We start from the raw sequence: 19328 nt of genomic DNA, 5'->3' as shown, positions 1-19328 counted from the left end.
GGTATGCAAATTACACATTCTTAAACCTCATACCATGAATAGTTGTTACAAGTTTAAACATTAATTGCATAAGTTGATTTTAGTACTTAACTTAATTATGATTAAAAAAGGTATGCAAGTTAACATTATCTATTGCCATACCCGCGATTGGATTTTAGTAGTGAACGTCAATTATGATGATTAAAGAAAAAGGAAAGTAAATCACAGATAATGAATTTCCGAGAATACCCTCACCATCATCACTCAGTATTCAACAAGTTCAGAAGCAGAAAGAGGGAAAATCAGGAGGAAGAGCTTTTTGGGTTCAATTTTTAAGAATAATAAGAGCTCTTTCCTCTCGACTTTGACTCCGACTCTCTCTTTTCTCTCTCTCCGTATGTATACTCATATGCGTGTACGCTGAGCATACAAAAATACGTAGTAGTATATGTATATACGTACGTGAAAATCTCCAGATCGAAGTTAGGGTTTTAGTTTTTTAGGTCTTCAAAATGTCAGGACTTCATCGATCTTCTAGTGCTCCTTCAAAAAATGGCCTTCCTCCTCAGGAACTCCTTGACGATCTTTGCAGGTGCCTGTTGCTCTTTATGTTATTGTGCAAAACTTTGTTTACGCTTTTTTGTTGTTGCAATTTTTAGTGATTCAAGCTATTTTTCGGACTTGGCTGTAAAATAGTGTACTTGTAGCGATCATAATTTCAAAATTTAGCTTTAGTAGTGTTAATTGGTGTTAACTTCGTGCACTCAAGGGTGTGACCTGGTTAATGAAGTGGTAAGAGAACCATGGTGTCTCTGTTCAGATCCCGGTGGAGGCAATACTACTAGGTGATTTTTGCTTATAGCCTTGGTGGATAGAATTATCTCGGATACCTCTGTTGGTGGGAGGTAGTAGGTATCCTGGGGAATGGTCGAGGCGAGTGCAAGCTGGCCCGAACATTGGTGTCATAAAAAAAATATTAGTGTTACCTTTGCCTATGCGAGCTACCCAATGGTTAGTGGTCTTGAGTTAGGATAAAAGAGGATGGTTGTGGTAGCCGGTAGGTTGATCATAGAGTTAAAAGCTAGTGTAAATAAGGACGATCCAATAGAGAATGAAATGGACCTCAATTTAAAATATAGAAGATTAGCATCCAATGATGTGGGTTAGTGATGTAGTTGGAATGAATACCATGGGAGATCAGAGTTAGAACCCCGAGAAAGCAGGAAAGTTAGGTTAATTCTTGAGATCTATGTAAGTTTTGGTGCTTAGCGTCATTTGGTACTTGTACAGGTTAGGGGATGCAGGTAGTCAAGGGAATAATCGAAGTGCAAGCAAGCTGACCTGGTCGCAGATGTTATAAGAAGTAGTAGATTCATATAATGACCTACTAATTTGGTATTTGAATTGAAGGTTATTGATTGATTGGGTCGTATTAGTTGCATGTAATTCGACAGCTTCATGTGATGAGAGTTCTCTGTTTGGTTGTAGAATTATGACTACCCAAGATAAATTAATAAATGTGGGAAATGGAATTTCTAATTTCTTGAATGTAAGGGCAAGTTCAATTTCTTAGTTGCTGAGACTGTTGGGACTGAATAAAGGAAGGAATATATAATTCTACTCGAGTATTTTGTGCCCTGCTTAAAACAAATACTTTCTTTAAACTCTTTTTTCTCACTGCGTTATAGATCTATTGCTTGTTCTGACCAGTGTTTTAAAAGGCGTTTTCGGGGCGAGTCCCAGGGCGAGGCGTACGAAAAACGACCCGGGGCGATGTTGTGGGGCGAAAGTCTCAAGAGGCGTACGCCCAACAATTCGGGGCGTACGCTCGGGTGTTCAGGGCGTACGCCCGGGCGTTTGTGGCGCGTTTTTTTTAGTGAGGAGTAAGCCCCAGAGACTTTTTAAAATTAAAACAAAATTTGTTGAATAAGTCCTTCATATAATACCCAAATTCTCAAAAATCAGTTTGGTAATTACTTAAAAGGTTTAAAAAGGAACTCAAAAGTATTAAATTTAAAAGTTAAGACCTTTTTTATTGATTGAAGCTCTAATTCATGGTCTTTCCCAATTTTTTATCTTGTACGCTAGTCTGCTAATATCTCCCAAAAGCAACGAATATTTTTTTTTTAAAAATACAAAGAGAACTCCATTCTCCTTCATAGCAGCAAGTTCAAAGTTTAAATTGCAGGTTAATCATCTTTTTTGTTCCTCCATGTAGAAAACTTTATTCTTTTAGACTCAAATTAATTGTGCTTGTAAGTAAGTAGCGTATAATAGATTGTTTTGACTAGTTTTTTGTGGGGATGGAGCGCGCGCGCGCGCGCACACACACATATATATATATTTCACATATTTATAGTTTTCTTCAATTTTTATGCAATTTTACCTGTTTATAAATATTTATGTCATTATATTATTTTATAAAATATTAAAAATTAAATACCTATGGGGCTTACGCCCCGTGCCTCGGGGCTTACACCTCGCTGAGGCATATGTAAAACGCCTCGCCTTACGCCCACGCCTTTTAAAACACTGGTTCTGACAATAGTTTCTATACTTATGATTGAATTCATTGAGATGTGTTCTCCTAGGTGTGCATCATTGAAACCAACATCTATTTTTTTGGTGACTGGCATCCGAACTAGCTAGTATACACTTAGAATAATCCAGTGGTGATCCTGCTATAATCCAAATATATGTATTGGTTAATTCTGCCCATCAAGTCTAAAGGATATCTGCCCACACTAAGTGTTGTAATTAGAATTCAGATCTACAGTTTCCAAGTTGTTACTCACGTTTCAATCACTCAGCCAGCCTCTAGTGCTTGGGACATCTGTTGAATTATGAAAATGAGAGTGGGTAGGTTAAATTGGCATCCGGAAGACTCAAGTAATGATAAAGTACGGAAAAGGTAGAAACGTAAGAGCAGATTTTGCACACCCGTGATTGACACAAGTACCGCCTATTTAACATTCGAGGACACCTGCATGTAGTGTTAAATGGGCAAGGAGATCCAGTGTTGGAATCAAAAGGTGTTCAGTAGAGTAAAATGGATATAGAAGTCAGTATAGATCACTCCAAATAGTTTGGCAGTGATGAGTGGTTGATCGGTTGATCAATAGAATAATAACAATGCTTCCATAATTAATCATTCATGAATGTTTGCAATTTTTTCAGTATTTTATTTGGACAGGAAGACATATTGCTTCTTTGGTCAATATTATACCATGGTAAGCTAATTTTTTGTCTCATGGTAATGAAAGCTTACGACTTCAATAAAAATGCATTCTTTCCTGGCATATAGTGTATTCTATTTCATCTGCAATTACTTAAAGTTAGTACTAATACCCTGTTATATCATTTGACTTTACTTGGTTTATGGTAGATAATTGTGAAATTATGCATTTTGTATCTTTACTTGATAAATATGTTACCTTTTCTTTTGACGCAGTCGGTTTGTTTTGAACGTGCCAAAAGAAGATCAGCAATCATTTGAGAGGATTTTATTTCTTGTGGAGTATGCACATTGGTTTTATGAAGACAATTCTGTAGAAAAAAATCCATCATTGAAGTCTTTCACTCTCAAGGAATTTACATCCTTAAGTATCCTTTGATGATAGGACCTAGGTCGACAATTATTTAAATGCAGAGTATTATCTTGCACGCAACTTACCTCTTTCATTGGGATTTGCATGCTGTTACTTCTTTGAACTTGAATGCCTCTCTTCTTTTTCTTTGCATATAATTAGCCACTTGACCGGCTTTCCACCCATTTGATCGCAAAGTATGAAGCTGATATTACTAATCCAAAAGAAGGGTGCGGGATAACTGTGATATTGCTACTGTCCTCCAGAGTCGTCATTATATATACTTGTTTCCTTTTTTATATATGGTCATTGTTGGGCCAAGGTTTAGGTGTTTCGCTTACTTAGGGCTGAGTGTTCTGTTTGTATTCTTTCTTTTTTTTTTTTAAATTTGTTTGAGGAGCTCCTTGAACATGCAAAATTTTCATGAAGATTGGAAATGTAAAATCGAAAGAAAGAATTACTTTTTATAAGTAAGGGTATTTTTTTATAAGATTATCTAAAGAAAGAATTATATTGATAGTATAAGGTGGACATATATTATAGGGTCACTATTTTTTACTTCCATTCCTAAGTTGTTTTGCTTACTAATTCCATGCTGGCTTGCGTATCTGGAGATGAGCATATGAGCATTCTGGCTTTCCTTAATCAATGACAGTGTTTAACAGTTGTGATGTTTTAAAGCCATATGTTCCTCACATAGATGACATATTCAAGGACTTTACCTCTTACAAGGTTCGAGTTCCTGTAACTGGGGCCATCATCCTTGATGAAACTTTTGAAAGGGTAAGTCTTGTTTGCTTTGAGAGCTGCATATTCTAGTTCCTTCTCCTTAAGAGATAAATACCATCTTTGTCAGATTCTTATAGTTGATTGGTGTTCAACATTTTGTGCTTTGTTAAGCCTGTGATCTTTTAGGACCTATATTCATGTATGAACCAGTCCCTTATCAAAAAATTCATGTATGACCCAGTGATTAATATGCTACTGGAACTTAGAACATTGCTGCTTTGACTTTTTGAGGACCTATATTCATTCAACTGCAGTCATTTCTCTCTCTATTCTTTTTAATCCGATGATTATCCTCAATATCCCTATTCTAATTTATAAGAACAAAGGATATATTCAAAGTTGTTGCAAATTATCAAGGCCTTAAACTTTTGAGTCATAGATGATGAAACTTTGGAAAAGTGCGGGAGCATAGATTTAGGGACATTACAAGAATGGCCGAGAATCAGTTTGGATTTGCCCTGTCGTAGACGACAGAGACTATATTCTTGCTAAGAAGATCTATGGAAATTTATCGCACGGGGAAGAAAAACTTACACATGGTGTTCCTTAACCTGTAGAAAGCATATGATAGAGCACCAAAAAGTGTCCTTTCGTGGTGTTGGTGAAGAAAGGAATTCATATTAATATATAAGTGCCATAAAGGGCATGTATGAAGTAGCCGTTACTAGCGTGAGAACAAGAATAGGGTGATATAAGGAGTTTCTCATAACTGTGGGTTTACACCAGGGATCAACATTGAGCCTTTACTTGTTAACCCTAGTTATCCACCACAATACTAGATGAGGTCTCATGGTGTATGCTATTTGCTGACGATATCATGGCAATTGGTGAAATCAGCAAGTGACGATGGAAAACATGATGCCATCTTAAACGAAGCACTGTAATCTAATATCTTATGCTCCCCCCGTCATGGTTTATGTGGCGATTTACCGATTTCGAGAGTCAAATGAGTTACTTTGACTGTGAATTCGGACATAGAATTTTTAAGTTTTTTGAAATAAAATTTACATATTTGTAAATTACATAAAAAGTACTATAAGTCACAGTAATTAATATTTTAAAATATTTAAAAGGCATATATAAAAATCACGTTACAAAGAAACTCCTTTGACTCTCGAAATCCGAACACCACCACATAAATTGGGACGGAGGGAGTACCAATTATACATGATAATTTGTTACCAACTTGTGTTTTCAGAATTCTTCACCCTTTAGCATCCTAGCATTTTTCTGAAAACTGCAAGTTGATACTTCTTTACCAGCAATATAAAATCTTGGAAGTTCATGAAAAGGAAATAGTTATGCAGGTGAAAATGTGTTACAATATACTTAGGCAGTGAAGCAACCAAGAGCCGAGATTTTGCCACTCCGATTTCTATTCTATTTCAATTTAGTGAAGTTCTGTTATGACATCAAAAGTTCCTTGAATTCCCTGAGTCTGTTGAAAATTGAGTTACGTAATAATTGGTATGTCAGAAGGTTTTTTTTTCCTCTTATGGCCATGGTGCTTGTTTGGTCATCTTTTTGTTGTTATGTTTCAAGGTTCTATTTCCTGATGTACTGTTAAGTTCTTGTTCAAACTGTGTCTTTTGGATTTTGAGTATCTGATAGATTATTTATGTCAAATGCAGTGCTTGTTAGTAAAGGGATGGAAGGGTTCAAGTTGGAGTTTTCCACGTGGGAAAAAGAATAAGGATGAAGAGGACCACACTTGTGCAGTTAGAGAAGTAAATTCTCTTTACCTTATTTTTAACCAAGAAGTAAATTCTCTTTAGTTCAACGATGCTCCAATTGACATTGAAGATTCTTGTAAATGTTTGTGGAAGCATACAAGGCTATCTGTTACTTGATTGGTTTTAGTTGATTTAAGGTGACTGATTTTGCCTAAGAGATGACAGTGAAGGATAAAGTTTGGTAGCGATGATATAATGGCTCACCCCACCTTTCTGAGTTCCATCATCATTAGATATGCACATATAAATATCTTACTGAATAAAAAGCTGAACTTCTTCTTTGAATTATTAAAGTAAGGTTTCATTCCTTTTTTCCCATTAAAATTCATGTTTCTTTGGTACCGTTTTCAGTTCTTCTTATGCAGGAGATATCTTTATTTGCAAAAATTACTTAGCTCGAACTATCTTAGACCTTTTGCAAAGATATTTGGGGGGGGGGGGAGGGAGGGGCGGTTTCGTTGCATATAGTTGGGGCTATTAGGAGGGATTTCATCAGCCGATGTAAGTTGGCTTTTGGTTCGTCTTTCAGTTATTGAGTTGTGATCCAAAATTTTGTCGATTGTTTCATATTTAAGTTTTTTATTGTACTTGAGGAGAATAAGATATACTTACTCCATTAAAAGGAGATCGTGAGAGAAACACAATCCTAAGAAATGTGATGGGGATTGGATAAGCACCGAGGGGTCTGTTCTTCTGCACCTACTACCAACTCTCTTTTCCTTTCTTACCTAGATTTCTTATTTAACTTTTATTTTAACTTGTAATTTCTCAGGGGCTTAATATAATTATAACAGCATTAATCAGAAATCAGTGCCAACCCTAATGACATTAATCGCACTTGGGATAAAAGTTTATCCAATTTTATGTACGTCTCCTCATATCTGGTAAATGCCAGTACTAAGGTCACCTAATTTTACTTTTAAAGCTGTACAAGTGAAGTTAGCATGCTATACATGATGAGATCCGATGGTGTATGCTATTTGCGCACTATATTGTGTTAATTGACGATACTAGGGTGTCAATCAAAGTTTGATGGCGAACCACAATAAAGAGTAAGGATTTTAGGATAAGTAGAAGTAAGATTCAATAGATGCATTGCAAGTTTAGCCAACATAAGAAGAGTGAAGTGAGGTATTGTATTGTGGTGCGTAAATGCAAAAAAATAGATACCTATGTTCAATGATCCGGCAAAATGGTATGGTATGATTGATGAAGATATAAACATGGAATCAAATTAAGGTGGCTTAAATGGAGAAGTGCTACCGGAATGTTAATAGAAAGATACCTATTGAAATGAAATTCAAGTTTTATAGAACAATTGTAAGATTTAACAATGTGATACGAGAGTGAATGTTGGGCCTCTAAGGTCCAACACATCCACAAGATGTGTGTCGAAGAAATGCAAATTCTAAGATGGATGTGCGGTCATACAAGATTAGACAAAATTAAAAATGGCCACTTCGGCATAAGGTGCAAGTAGCATATATAGAGGATAAACTGAGATGTTTCTTGAGATAATTTGGTCATGTACTAAGTCGACCTCTAGATGGACCGTTCCATAGGCCTAAAACAATGGTGAATGAAGGTGTTAAATGGGGACGAGGTAGACCTAAAATCACATAAAAAGAAGTTATCTTAGAAGACCTACAATCTCTTTGAATCCATGCAAACCTAGCAAAAAATAGAGCATAGTGGAAGAAAAAAGATTGGTATAGGCATTACCAGTTAGTGGGAATTGAGTTTTAGGTGATACCAAGTTCTTGGAATTTAAAGTTTGGAAGAAATTGCCATGATTGCGAAATGGACAGCTTGTTAGATTTGCTCAAAAGACTTGGGGAGAAAGGTGGATTGATGAAAGTGGGGATTCTTTGTTTTGGCTTGCATACAGCAGGCGCAGATATCTAAGTCTGGTTACAAAGACGCTCTGTCTTTTAGAGGGCGAAATAGTTGACTGGCCACGGCAATTATTGTGGAAAGCAAAAGCTCCTCTTAGAGTTGCATGTTTTTGGGTGGAAAGCTTTAAATGAAGCCCGTCTCACTCATCAAAATTTGGCTAAAAGAGGCTATTCCCCTGCAGCAGATACTACCTGTGTTGAAATTTCAAATCATCTGTTTTTGCATTACAAAACAGCATGGGGTTATGGAACATTTTCCAACAGCTGTTCAATATCAGATTAGCGATAGCCAGTAGGGTGACGAAGGTCTTTAGCAGCTGGACTGGAATGCCGATCCAAAAGACTTACAGGAAGCAATGGCAAACAATTCCTTTTTTGTATAATTTGGGTCCGTATGGGAGGAGCAGAATCAAAGATGCATCAGAGGAATTTGCTATTCTGTGCACCAACTCAAACATTTTAGTTTATACCTTGTCATTTTGGTCAAAACATGAATATGTAAATATCATAGATAATTGATGGATTTCCCTACCTATCTGTGTTAATGATAAATAATTGGTCTTATGACCAGTTTGTATATGCTTTTGTAAACATGCACCTTGTTGGTGCTTCAGTAATCGATATTTTGATACCCTTACCTTTTATCCAAAACAAAAAAAGAATTAGTCATGTTAATACGTTCTGCAGGTCCATTGGTTGCTAGGAGTTTTTAAGTATTGTTAGAGATTTACGTGCCAATTGAAAATGTAGATAACTTCTAGTGTTAGAGAAACTAATTTTTCATTTGTCTGAGATAGATTAAAATGGAGCAATATGGACAATGAGGATTCATACCACCAACTCCAACTTGTTCAATATTGATTGAGGGGTAGTTGTGACTTGTTGAATTTGAATCTTTTGTGCAAAGAAGAGACATCAAATATTTTGTAATTATGGAGAAAGCTGGTTGGACCAGTCCATGAAGAAAATTCAATTTATGTTCTACATGAGGAATGGGTAGTATGTGGTTTATACTTAATGTCCCATGGTGGTACTGGTGTATCATGGTATAAAGGAGGAGCAATGGCCGAAGATGATGGTTAAAGGAGGAGCAATGGCCTAAGATGAAACTTGTGGTCGTAAAAGCTGAAAGATAAAAGCTTTGTGGGGCCATAATATTTGTGTGGCTATGAAACTTCTCATTACGGGTAAAATGGGTAAACTGAAAAGTTTAAAGTTAATTATTTTCAAATATAAAAATGTGTCATCCTTTTTGGAACGGTCTAATAAGGAAAGTGTGTCACAAAAATTGAAACGGAGGGAGTAGCATTTTTGGTTCCTCTGTTTTTTGGATCAGAGCTTTGTGGTTCAAAGGGAAAAGAGCAGGAACTGATTTAATTTCTTTATTGTGAATGGATCAGTTTATCAGAAACTAAGTTACAAGCTATCTAGGAGTCACCGAAAGTCTGCAATAGTTTACTTTTAAAGTAGTTGAGTAAGGATACAATGAGCATAAATGCATGGATAGGATCTAGGATTAGATGAGAGGGAAACTCTGATTTAATAAGTTGGTACTGAATCTGACTGCTCCAAATTGAAGATTGTAACTGTTATGAAATCTTGGTGGTACTATATGTGATTAAGATTATCCTTTGAGGAGCTGGCAGCAACAGTTTATTTCTATTTATTTTGTTCTCTTGCCCTTTTGACAACCTTAAGTAATTACCTTCCATGGTTTATCTTTATACAGTGCCCAGTTTGACTTCAAATATCTAAATTATGCTTTGTATTGGATGCAGGTCTTGGAAGAAACAGGATTTGATGTATCAAAACTTCTTCAGAAAGATGAATTCCTTGAAATGACTTTTGGACAGCAAAGAGTGCGGCTTTACATAATAGCTGGAGTGAAAGAGGATACATCATTTGCCCCACAAACTAAAAAAGAAATTAGTGTAAGTGAAATACTTTGTGCAAGTTAAAAGCTGAAAAGGAGATCAGTATCGCAGAAACACTCGTGGCAAAGTGTAATCTGTTCATCAATGTCCTTTTCTTGTTATCTTTAATAGATGGATTTATGCTGTCCCAGCTAAATGAAAATATTGCTAATGTTGAATTACTGTATGGTCTACCAGCACACTTGTTTTTTAGAGTGATGGTATATCATTTGCTTGCCTTTGTTGACTTTAGCATTTTGTGTAAGAATTTTGTTTTTTTGGAGCCCATGCTAATAGATAATTTTCTGAGCTTACTACCTTAATTTAATACGACTATATGGAGCAGCAGATTCCTATGGAATTTTACTTGCCATTGAACTTCACATTTCTCAGTGTCATATGACATGTATTATGTATATCAAGTTTAGTGATGACCTGTTGGATGAGATTTATGTTATGTAGGTATGTCATGCTGATACATTTCAGCTGGATTTTATAGCCATTATTTTTTGGATGAAGTATTGAACTTTATTTTCGGAGGAAAATTGAGTTACTCTTGCAATGTCGATCACTAAAGATATGCTAAGGATTGTCTTTCCTCTCATGATTTTGCATGAAGTTGATACTTAAGATGCTATCTAGAATTACACTTCTTTAATTGGTTGATGTCTGCAGGAATCTTTATAAGTTAGTTTTTGTAACATGCACATTCTTTTGCTCTCCCATTGGTTACTTTAACATTGATGATCATTCTCTACACAACGCACAAATTGCATGCAAACACGTGCATGTGTTCTAAAATTTACGGATTGTATATGGAGCTGGCATGGTATAATCACTTAGGTTGTACATATGCAAAGCTCATTTTCAAATACGAGAATCCGACTGTGACTGCTTCCTCTGGGAATTAAAATTTGTTGGTTTGCATGTTGAATTCAGGAAATTGCATGGCAAAGACTGGATGAACTTCAACCAGCAAGTAATGACGTCATATCTCGTGGGATGACTGGCCTCAAGCTCTACATGGTTTCTCCATTTTTAACGTGAGTGAAATGCTTAGTTTGTAAACCTGGAGGATGCCCTTTAGTTGTTTCGCTAATGATTCCAAATACTTCTCACAGATCTTTGAGATCATGGATTTCAGCACATCAGCCTCCAGTAGCACCTAGACTGGATAGGCCTTCAAGAGGTGCATTCTTTCTCCATTTCCCCAAATCCTCTCTTCTGTAGTAGCTACTAGCTAACACGTCATCTAGCTGGTTGATCTTGACTGTTGTTTGAATTCGATTACTTATCTGTCCTCCGGGAAACTAGCTTAATGAAGTTTCAATTTACATCAAGTTGGTTGGGTTAGAATGCTGGCCAATTTTATATTTCTCCCATTTGAGTTGAATAGTCATATTTTACTGCAGATTACTTGTATATCTAACATCAAGATAAAGTGGAAACTTTACCCTTTGCATCAAACTATGAGACAGTAAGGTAACTAAGATGATGATCCAAGTACGCATTTCAAAGATTATAAATAGTTTGGAACATATAAATAGGGTAAGGTGGATCTCTGAAGGGGGAGCCTTGGCGTAGCTAGTAAAGTTGTTGCCATGTGACCAGCGGGTCACGGGTTCAAGCCGTGGAAACAACCTCTTGCAGAAATGCAGGGTAAGCTTGCGTACAATAGACCGTTGTGGTCGATCCTTCCCCAGACCCACGCATAGCGGGATCTTAGTGCACCGGGCTGCCCTTAAAGTGGATCTCTGCCTTTTAGTCCCTTGACCTTTCTCTTGGGTTATTTAATGGGAATCATACGGAAATGTCCCAAATAAGTTCTAACTTACCAACCTATAGCCATTAATCATAGACTTACCAAAACTTGCCAAAGCACATACAAAACTTGCATAAGGATTTTTTCTCTCCAAGAATCACACGCAAAGATCTCCTTCCATATTTTTAAGCGTGATCAGCAACATTAGATGCAAGACGAAAAGGAAATTTCATGGATGAAGTAGCAAACAAGGTGATGTAATACAAAAAAGTATATATATACAAAATCCAAAAATCTAAGCAAAAATGGACTTTTTTCAATAGCTATGGTCGAAATTCATTGAAAACATATAGATGAGTCAATATGCAAAATTTGAGGAAGATTGGAGGTGATTTGGACTGATTTGGTATCAAAATTCGTAGTTAAAATCCAGTTCAAATTTTTTTTCTGCGACACATGTATAACGCATATATCTCACACAGGTATACATGGATATATATGTGATACACATTTGATACAAATATGATACATATGTGATACACAAATGATACACAGTGTGATACACATAATTTTTTTCCATGTTCATCTTCTACTTCGAATTTTCAATTCAAACCAACTCAAAACTCTACTAAATCATCCCAAAACTGGGATTTAAACTCCTTAAGATGTATCCAATCTATTCCAACAACACCCACTCAGAAGAAAGCAAAAGATTGACATTTTTTTCCGCGACAAATAGCTAATTGGCTAATATGGGTAATAATTTATGAATTGGCTAATTTTTATACTAACTTATGAGCTGACATAACTGGTTCCTTATTTAATTCCCTTTCTCCCACCATTTAAACCACCTCAACACCCCCCCCCCCAAACCCACCCACTCAAGTCCCTACTCCGTACCCCTATATTGTTAATATAATAAACCTTTCTCTTGGGTTAAATGCATCTATCTGAATCTCTTCCACCCTTGAAGGAAAAAAACGGGGGTGGGGTGTAGAGGGAATTGTTCATTTTTCTTTTTTGTTGGTTGGTTGATCTCAATAATCATGAAACCAGTGACTACATTGCATAACTGATCCAATTTTCTTCTCCACAGCGCCCCTTCACCTTCTTTTTAATTGGTAAAGGATATCGTATGATTCAGTTTGTTATGGACTTATGGTAGTGGATAATGGTCCCTCTCCTCTCTGTTTCTTTATGTGAGGTGTTTTGTAAGATCCAAGGTATATTTTATTTAAGATGACTTCATTACTCATTAGGGACCCCTGAGATTTAATAAGTACAGGGAAGATACACCATGTCGTTAAACCTGAGATGTACTAAGTAGAAGGAAGATACACCAGCTGTCGACTGTCGTTTAATGATACTTCTAACCTTACTTGAAGCCCTCTCACCAAGACAAAGCAGAATGAAAGAATGTTAGAATGTTCTCCTTCCAACTTTCCCCTCTAGTTCATCTACTCTTCTTTGGTCTAAAAGGTACTCCCTCTACTTCAAAAGGATTGGCACTATTTCCTTATTAGTCTGTTTAAAAAGGAGCGACGCCTTTCTAAATTTAGAAGAAATAATTTAACTTGAACTTTCCATTTTACCTTTAATGATAACCACACAAATGTTATGGCATGTTTAAGAGTTAAGACTAGTAGTTTTAAAAGTCTTATAGCCACAGAAATATTAAGCATATTTAAAATCACAAGTTTCAAAGTCTTTCTCAAAAAAAAAAAAAAAGACCACAAGTTTCAAAGTCTTTCTCAAAAGAAATAAAAAATGACCACAAGTTTCAAAGTCTTTCTCAAAAGAAATTAAAAAACCACGACCTTCAAAGTCTTCATTTCTCTCTTACATTTTGTGCCCAATCAAACAACGCCGTATAAACTGAAACAGAGGGATTAATAACTATGAATAGTCAATGACTTACAGGAAAGAGTAGAATGTGATTGCATAAGGTCTAAATTGAGCTCACCAAATCTAATCTGATTAAGAAAATGTCACCCACCCTCTCAGTTGCTTAAAGAAAAAAGTTGGGAAGTATGATAGTAGTTACACTTACCTCCAATACATTCAACTAGCTATAGAAAGAAAAGCTCAGTCAGCATTTTATCAAAAGCCTAAGCTTTATGCATTACATTAGTCCAGTGGGAGTTATAATGCTAACTTTCGTTTAATATCTTGTGCTTAGGACACAGCATATTAATTTTTATACAATTTGCTGATAAGGTTTAGTTCTTTTATGTAGGAAAAAGTGTATGGAACGCAAAGAATAGTTCCACTGGGAGCAGCTCAGTTTTAACTGAGATTCAATTGAACAAGCCTGCAGCTGATGCACATCCCCCAGACACAGGTCCTGGCAAAAGCTTCAGAAACTTCCGGTTTGACACTGCTTCAATATATCGTGCAATGGAAGCTGGCTTCTCTTCTTGAAGTGTAGAGTGTAGTCACGGTCGATTGTCAAGTTTCATGTGCACATATAGCTTCAGTCACTACATCAATTGTCGACAAAATCTAGGTCTCTTCATGTTAATCCGCCAGACAAGTTCGTACTTTTGTGGCTGTTCTGTTCAGGTAAAGGTTTGTGATGCATGTACAGTATGTACAGGAACCTTTTGTATTGAATAGTCAAGCATGTTCTTTAGTAGATGCAAAAACACTCCTTTTAATTTGGACACTATATTTTCCTACGTATCAGTGTTGCCTGAACTCCTAACTGAGTCCGTACTTCCATCTTGCTGTCTTTCTTCTCGAGCAATGACAGTTCTAGCATGGAGGCCTTAAACTCGAGTTATGTATTTTTTCAGACTCTGGCAAATTTCGGATATTTATGCAAATATTCTTGGTACTAAAATTTAACGCAGGACAAAAGTGGTATATTTCAAATAGTATAAGGGTAATTTTAGGCCTTTTTCGATTTATCTATACATTTAAGTTGGATGAAGCTCGAAGGACAGTTCCTAATGAAATCTACTACAATCGCCAGCAAAGAGGGATTTAAAGGAACAGTAAGAGAACTCGACATCTTACTTTTTAATAAAGTGAAACGATACTGCATTTTCAACGGATTACCGAAGCTACAAGCATATACACATGAGGTGAAACTCTAGTTTTGAGAGGTCTCTTTTTTGGCATTTTTGCTACTAACTGTTATTCGATAAAGCCCTTTGACTGGTATTATAACTATATATCCAACTAGCTGCAAGTAATTTCATAGAATTGCTGGTATTGAACTGTAAAGGAACTGCGGTAAAAAGGTAGCTACAACTATCTCAATAAAACTATTCCAAATGAAAATTGTGAAAGCAGACTGACAGATTTAGACTTTTTTTTAAAGACTACATAAGAACATACAAACTAAATCCTAGTACGAAAGCCTATTGAAGGTTCTGCAGTCCGAACCATCCCATGCCTGACAATACATCATATCTTTAGTTGTTTCAAATTCTCAATTTCTAGAGACTCCTGTGGCTTCTCCTCAGCTGCAGTCTTTGTTCCTTCCACAGGTATTGTCACGCTCGTTGAAATTTCAAAGTCAACTGGCTCCTCTCTCTTAGTCGGTTGGAGTTGGGAACATGGTTGCTCTTCAGAATGTTCATGTGCCAATTCTGGCTTGCCTGGCACTGCTTTACAAGTTGGTAATTCATGTACCGGAATTTCAGGTCCCTCTGAAGCTACTGGTTCTTCAACTTGAACAGGTGGAGCTTTAGAAAAGGTAGGCTCCACTACTTGAAGTGCTGTATCTAATGTGGGGAGCTTTTCTGCCCGAATAGGGGGTGCAGCATAAACCGGCATTGCCTGTCTTACACAGACAGGTGGTGCCACTCCCAGACCCGGAGACCTTATAACACTTGGCGACCTAGATGGTGGAGGAAGCGGTGGTGCAGAGTAAACATGAATTGCATTCCGTATGGTCACTGGAGGAGCCATTCGATGGTGTGGGCCAAAATGCCTGACAGGAATATATGGGGCTGCACTAGCAGCGGGGAACTTCTCCGCTCGAACCTTGTGGCTATCTACAGAAAAGCTGTCACTTAAAATGGCACTTATGGCTTGAGCAGTCCTTGGACTCAATGATGTGTCGCTTTCTGTAGTATCAAAGGGTCTACTTTGAGTAGCAGGTTTTAGACATAATGGACTGACCGGCCTACTGCGAGGAGCTGTTCTAGGACATATTAGGGGAAGGAGTTTTGACGTTGTAGATGGAGCCTGTTGTACACTTGGTCTTGGATTGGGTGTTGGAAATTTAATTGGGAATGATATTCTAGCCAGCCTTGCCTTCATAATATACCTTTGTAGTGCACGTGCAACAGTTACATGCTCTTGCTCATCATTTCTTCCTCGGTCTGGTTTTGAACTTTCAGACTGCTGCGCTACTGATAGACAAATAATAGAAGAATGTCATGCAGAATAGTGCAACTTATAATTCATGAAAGTAAAATACAGATTAAAGCTTATCATCAGTGTACAAAGTGAATATCTATCTAATTAAAAAAAAATAGAAACTAAAAATGTAATGATTTGCAAGCACAAGCATTCAGGAAACCATTAGATTGCAGCACTGAAAGTTTTCGTACCATAGAACTTCCAAAATTTGATACGCCATGCCAGCACTGATGATATTCTAGCACTTAAATCCTTCTCAACAAGGTCGTTACTAGAAGGTTGGAAATCCCTGGACCTCCTAAGCTTATCATTTTTAATGAATATGCCGGACAAGAAAGTCACGAAGCTCAGATAGAAGAGAAATATCTGGTTTAATCTTTTTAATTGCTCGAATATTCAGCAATGCTGGTAAGACCAGAAGAAAGTGTCTGGGTAATTGTAATGTATGCAACCATATATAAAAGGCAAACAGGCAGGTGGTGGGTTGGGTCAAGATTCTACCCCCTTTTTGGGTTGGGGTGGTGGTAATTGTGATGTATGCAACTTTGTACAAAGGAAAAACAGGCAGGTGGTGGATTGGGTCAATGTAATTTCTAGCCCCTTTTTGGATTGGGGTGGTGGCGGTTGGGAGGGGTAAATTTGGAATCAACAAGAGCCTAGCTAAATACTTCACAGAAAATTTCCAAGTTCACTAGGTTCACTGATTTCTACTTCATATTCTTCTATTTTTTTTAAGGATAAGACCGGTTTTCATCCTCGTATAACTTTTTGCATGATTCCCAAGAAGCCTCATTCTCCAGGTCTTACCTTAAGCTCTTAGCTAACTGTTGATCCTCTTATCTATCTAAACATCTATATGCTAGTCTGTATGGAAGCCATCCTGATTTTGTTCATCAGTTTTTCAACAAGCTAATTCTTTTATATAAGCAGGTATATATTTATTATTTTCTAAAGAGCTGATAATATCAGGTATATATTTGCGCTTCCACTACAATCCAAATAGATACATCCATTTGCCAGCCCTAGATTCTGAATTCACTCTTTCAATTGTCTCTTCGTTCTTGCTCCTCCCTCTTCTGCTTCTGCTGTAGTTTCACCTCAGCTATTGTTCTGCGTATCTTTGCAGTTCCGTCAGCCTAAAAAATTTACTAGTACAGCCCTTTACCCTGAAATTTTAGCACTGCATAATTTCTGTCGAGATGATCCAGACTTTTTCTTTAAACCAACACACACACACACACACACACACACACACACACACACACACACATATATATATATATATATATATATTCATCTTACATGCAGAGTCTCACACCAGATGTAAAATAAGTTTAGAAGGTAACCCCCTCCCCAAAAAAAAAAACCCTAAATCCACACACAATTCATGATTTGGCATTTATAACAACTCCATAAGCCCTGCCACCACACACATGCATACATGCAGCTTTACAATAACTTCTTCATAAAGAAATAAGGTTCCCAAATAATCCATGCAGCAAGTATGAGTTGGTTAATAGACATTGGAATCACTTACATAATTTCAGAGACGACCAAGCTGCCATGGCTGCATTCTTTTCAGCTTGCTTTTTATTTTTTGCTGGCTCGCCAGTAAATGTGACGCCTGCCAACTCTACCGTGCAGGTAAAGACAGGAAGATGTCCTAGACCAGATCTAAAAGTCGTATATGCTGGCAATGATGCTCCCACTCTTTGTGAAACTTCCTGTAACAGATTCTTATACACCCCTGTCTCATCCTGCAAATCAGTGTTTAAAGAATCAGAAACCAAAATGCCAAAGTAACCATGAGCCTTCTACTGTCACAACTAATGGTAAGAACCATATTTTAAGTCAAAACAATTAGTCATGACATAAAATCCATGGAGGCCACAATTTGTGATTTACAAATGTCGGACTTACTTACCTGCACTGTCATTTTTACTGCATATTTGTGATATTGGCCAGGGATTCAGATTTGTTTGGGGATTAAGTTTACCTAACTACAAAATTGAGCACGATACAAAAATGATGCAGCAATACATGATGAGACCCAATGCCTACAGACCATTAGAAGTTGGCACTATCTTCCAAAAGTTCTGGACTCCAAAAATCTAGCAAAAAAGTTTTATAAAGAAAAACTGTAGTAGTGATCAAGAAAATACATTAATGGTTTGAATCCTGTTAGAAGCAACATTAGGTGAATTCTCCCATAACCTTGGTTGGCAGAGTTACCCGGTACCCGTATTGTTGGAAGATAGCAGGTATCCCATGCAAGCTACCCTAGCCACTACAATTATAAAAACCAGAAAGAAAAAACTAAATTTCCCCCCTTAAAAATAGCCTTGCTACCTCACACGGCTACACTTATTCCACCTTCTTAATCTAGATGACCAATATTCACTGGAACTATAATCGAAAAGTCACTAATGCATATATATTTAGGCAAAGGATTTCAATTATATACACTTACAGTGTAAATTACCTTCACCTTTGATAGCAGATTAATTATCATTTTCACCAACTTACCAAATAATGCTTATCAAGAGATTTACCTGTAATTAACTAATAAGTGACCTGATTGTGTAAAATACTTTTTATACTAGCAAGCAAAACCTCCTAAATATTCTAAAAACTTAAAAAAGAGATTCATTTCAGTAAAATCAATCGCAAAAGGCAAAGCGTAAAAAGTCCATCTGAAACAAATGATTGGGGAAAACCCCCAATATTTTGCCACTAAAATGGGGAAATAAATACCAGAATTCTAGCAGCAAGCGAGTAGGAAGGACCGCGATTAGCGAGTGCATTTAATGCAACCTCAGCAGCAGAGTGCTCAGCCTGGCGAAGTGTAGAGCAGTAATTCGGACTCTCAAAGATTTCTCCATTGAAGTTAACAGTAGCCTTGAACCGCGGCGCGTGATCCGGACCTTCTCTAATACAAGTGTAAGACGGCAAGTTGAAGCAACTCCTTTGTGCCAGCTCCTGCAGCTGGTTTTTGTACATTTCTTCTAAATCTTAGACAAAAGCACAAAAATACTCAGGAGCAAGGATCAAAATGAAATCAGCTGAGATCAATGAAGTGAATCGGAGCTCCGTTTCCTCTCGCCGGCGGCATGGAGGACGATCGTCGGAAGAGGATCGGAGAGTTGCTAGGGTTTTGTATGTATAAAATGTGAGTGTTGTATGTAATGATTTTCTAGAGAGAGAACGCTAAATATCAGAAGTTTTACTGAGAGAGAGTGGAGAGAGATGTTGAGCTTTTTCTTCGTAAGCTAGAATTAAAATGTAGCCTTTGCTTT

The 19328-nt window shown here is 37.0% G+C and overlaps 2 protein-coding genes across 2 annotated transcripts; one reads left to right on the top strand and one right to left on the bottom strand.

Annotated features, from left to right (window-relative positions):
• The first annotated feature begins 279 nt into the window (after positions 1 to 279).
• Positions 280 to 14336, top strand: LOC104094254 (mRNA-decapping enzyme subunit 2). The gene is made up of 8 exons (XM_009600130.4): positions 280 to 571; positions 3431 to 3582; positions 4222 to 4349; positions 5987 to 6082; positions 9762 to 9914; positions 10836 to 10939; positions 11018 to 11085; positions 13895 to 14336. Exons 1-8 carry the CDS (start codon positions 492 to 494, stop codon positions 14077 to 14079), a joined length of 966 nt encoding a protein of 321 aa, XP_009598425.1. The 5' UTR covers positions 280 to 491; the 3' UTR covers positions 14080 to 14336.
• A 555-nt stretch (positions 14337 to 14891) lies between these two features.
• Positions 14892 to 19328, bottom strand: LOC104094253 (double-stranded RNA-binding protein 2-like). The gene is made up of 3 exons (XM_009600129.4): positions 18787 to 19328; positions 17570 to 17789; positions 14892 to 16022 (listed from the first exon to the last, which is right to left on the bottom strand). Exons 1-3 carry the CDS (start codon positions 19030 to 19032, stop codon positions 15070 to 15072), a joined length of 1419 nt encoding a protein of 472 aa, XP_009598424.1. The 5' UTR covers positions 19033 to 19328; the 3' UTR covers positions 14892 to 15069.

This window comes from Nicotiana tomentosiformis, chromosome 5, assembly GCF_000390325.3.
Source record: "Nicotiana tomentosiformis chromosome 5, ASM39032v3, whole genome shotgun sequence".
NCBI classification, from domain to species: Eukaryota; Viridiplantae; Streptophyta; class Magnoliopsida; order Solanales; family Solanaceae; genus Nicotiana; species Nicotiana tomentosiformis.
This window is presented reverse-complemented; position numbering and strand designations above follow the sequence as displayed.

Bases quoted from the DNA above. Each gene is read 5' to 3' on its own strand.
- LOC104094253 (XM_009600129.4), bottom strand. From the start codon at position 19,032: ATGTACAAAAACCAGCTGCAGGAGCTGGCACAAAGGAGTTGCTTCAAC. The intron at 17,790-18,786 runs GTATTTATTTCC...ACTGATTTGCAG, and splicing joins CGCTTGCTGCTAGAATTCTG to GATGAGACAGGGGTGTATAA. The intron at 16,023-17,569 runs GTAAGTGATTCC...TTTGTCTATCAG, and splicing joins TTGGTCGTCTCTGAAATTAT to TAGCGCAGCAGTCTGAAAGT.
- LOC104094254 (XM_009600130.4), top strand. From the start codon at position 492: ATGTCAGGACTTCATCGATCTTCTAGTGCTCCTTCAAAAAATGGCCTT. The intron at 572-3,430 runs GTGCCTGTTGCT...CTTTTGACGCAG, and splicing joins CTCCTTGACGATCTTTGCAG to TCGGTTTGTTTTGAACGTGC. The intron at 3,583-4,221 runs GTATCCTTTGAT...AATCAATGACAG, and splicing joins CAAGGAATTTACATCCTTAA to TGTTTAACAGTTGTGATGTT.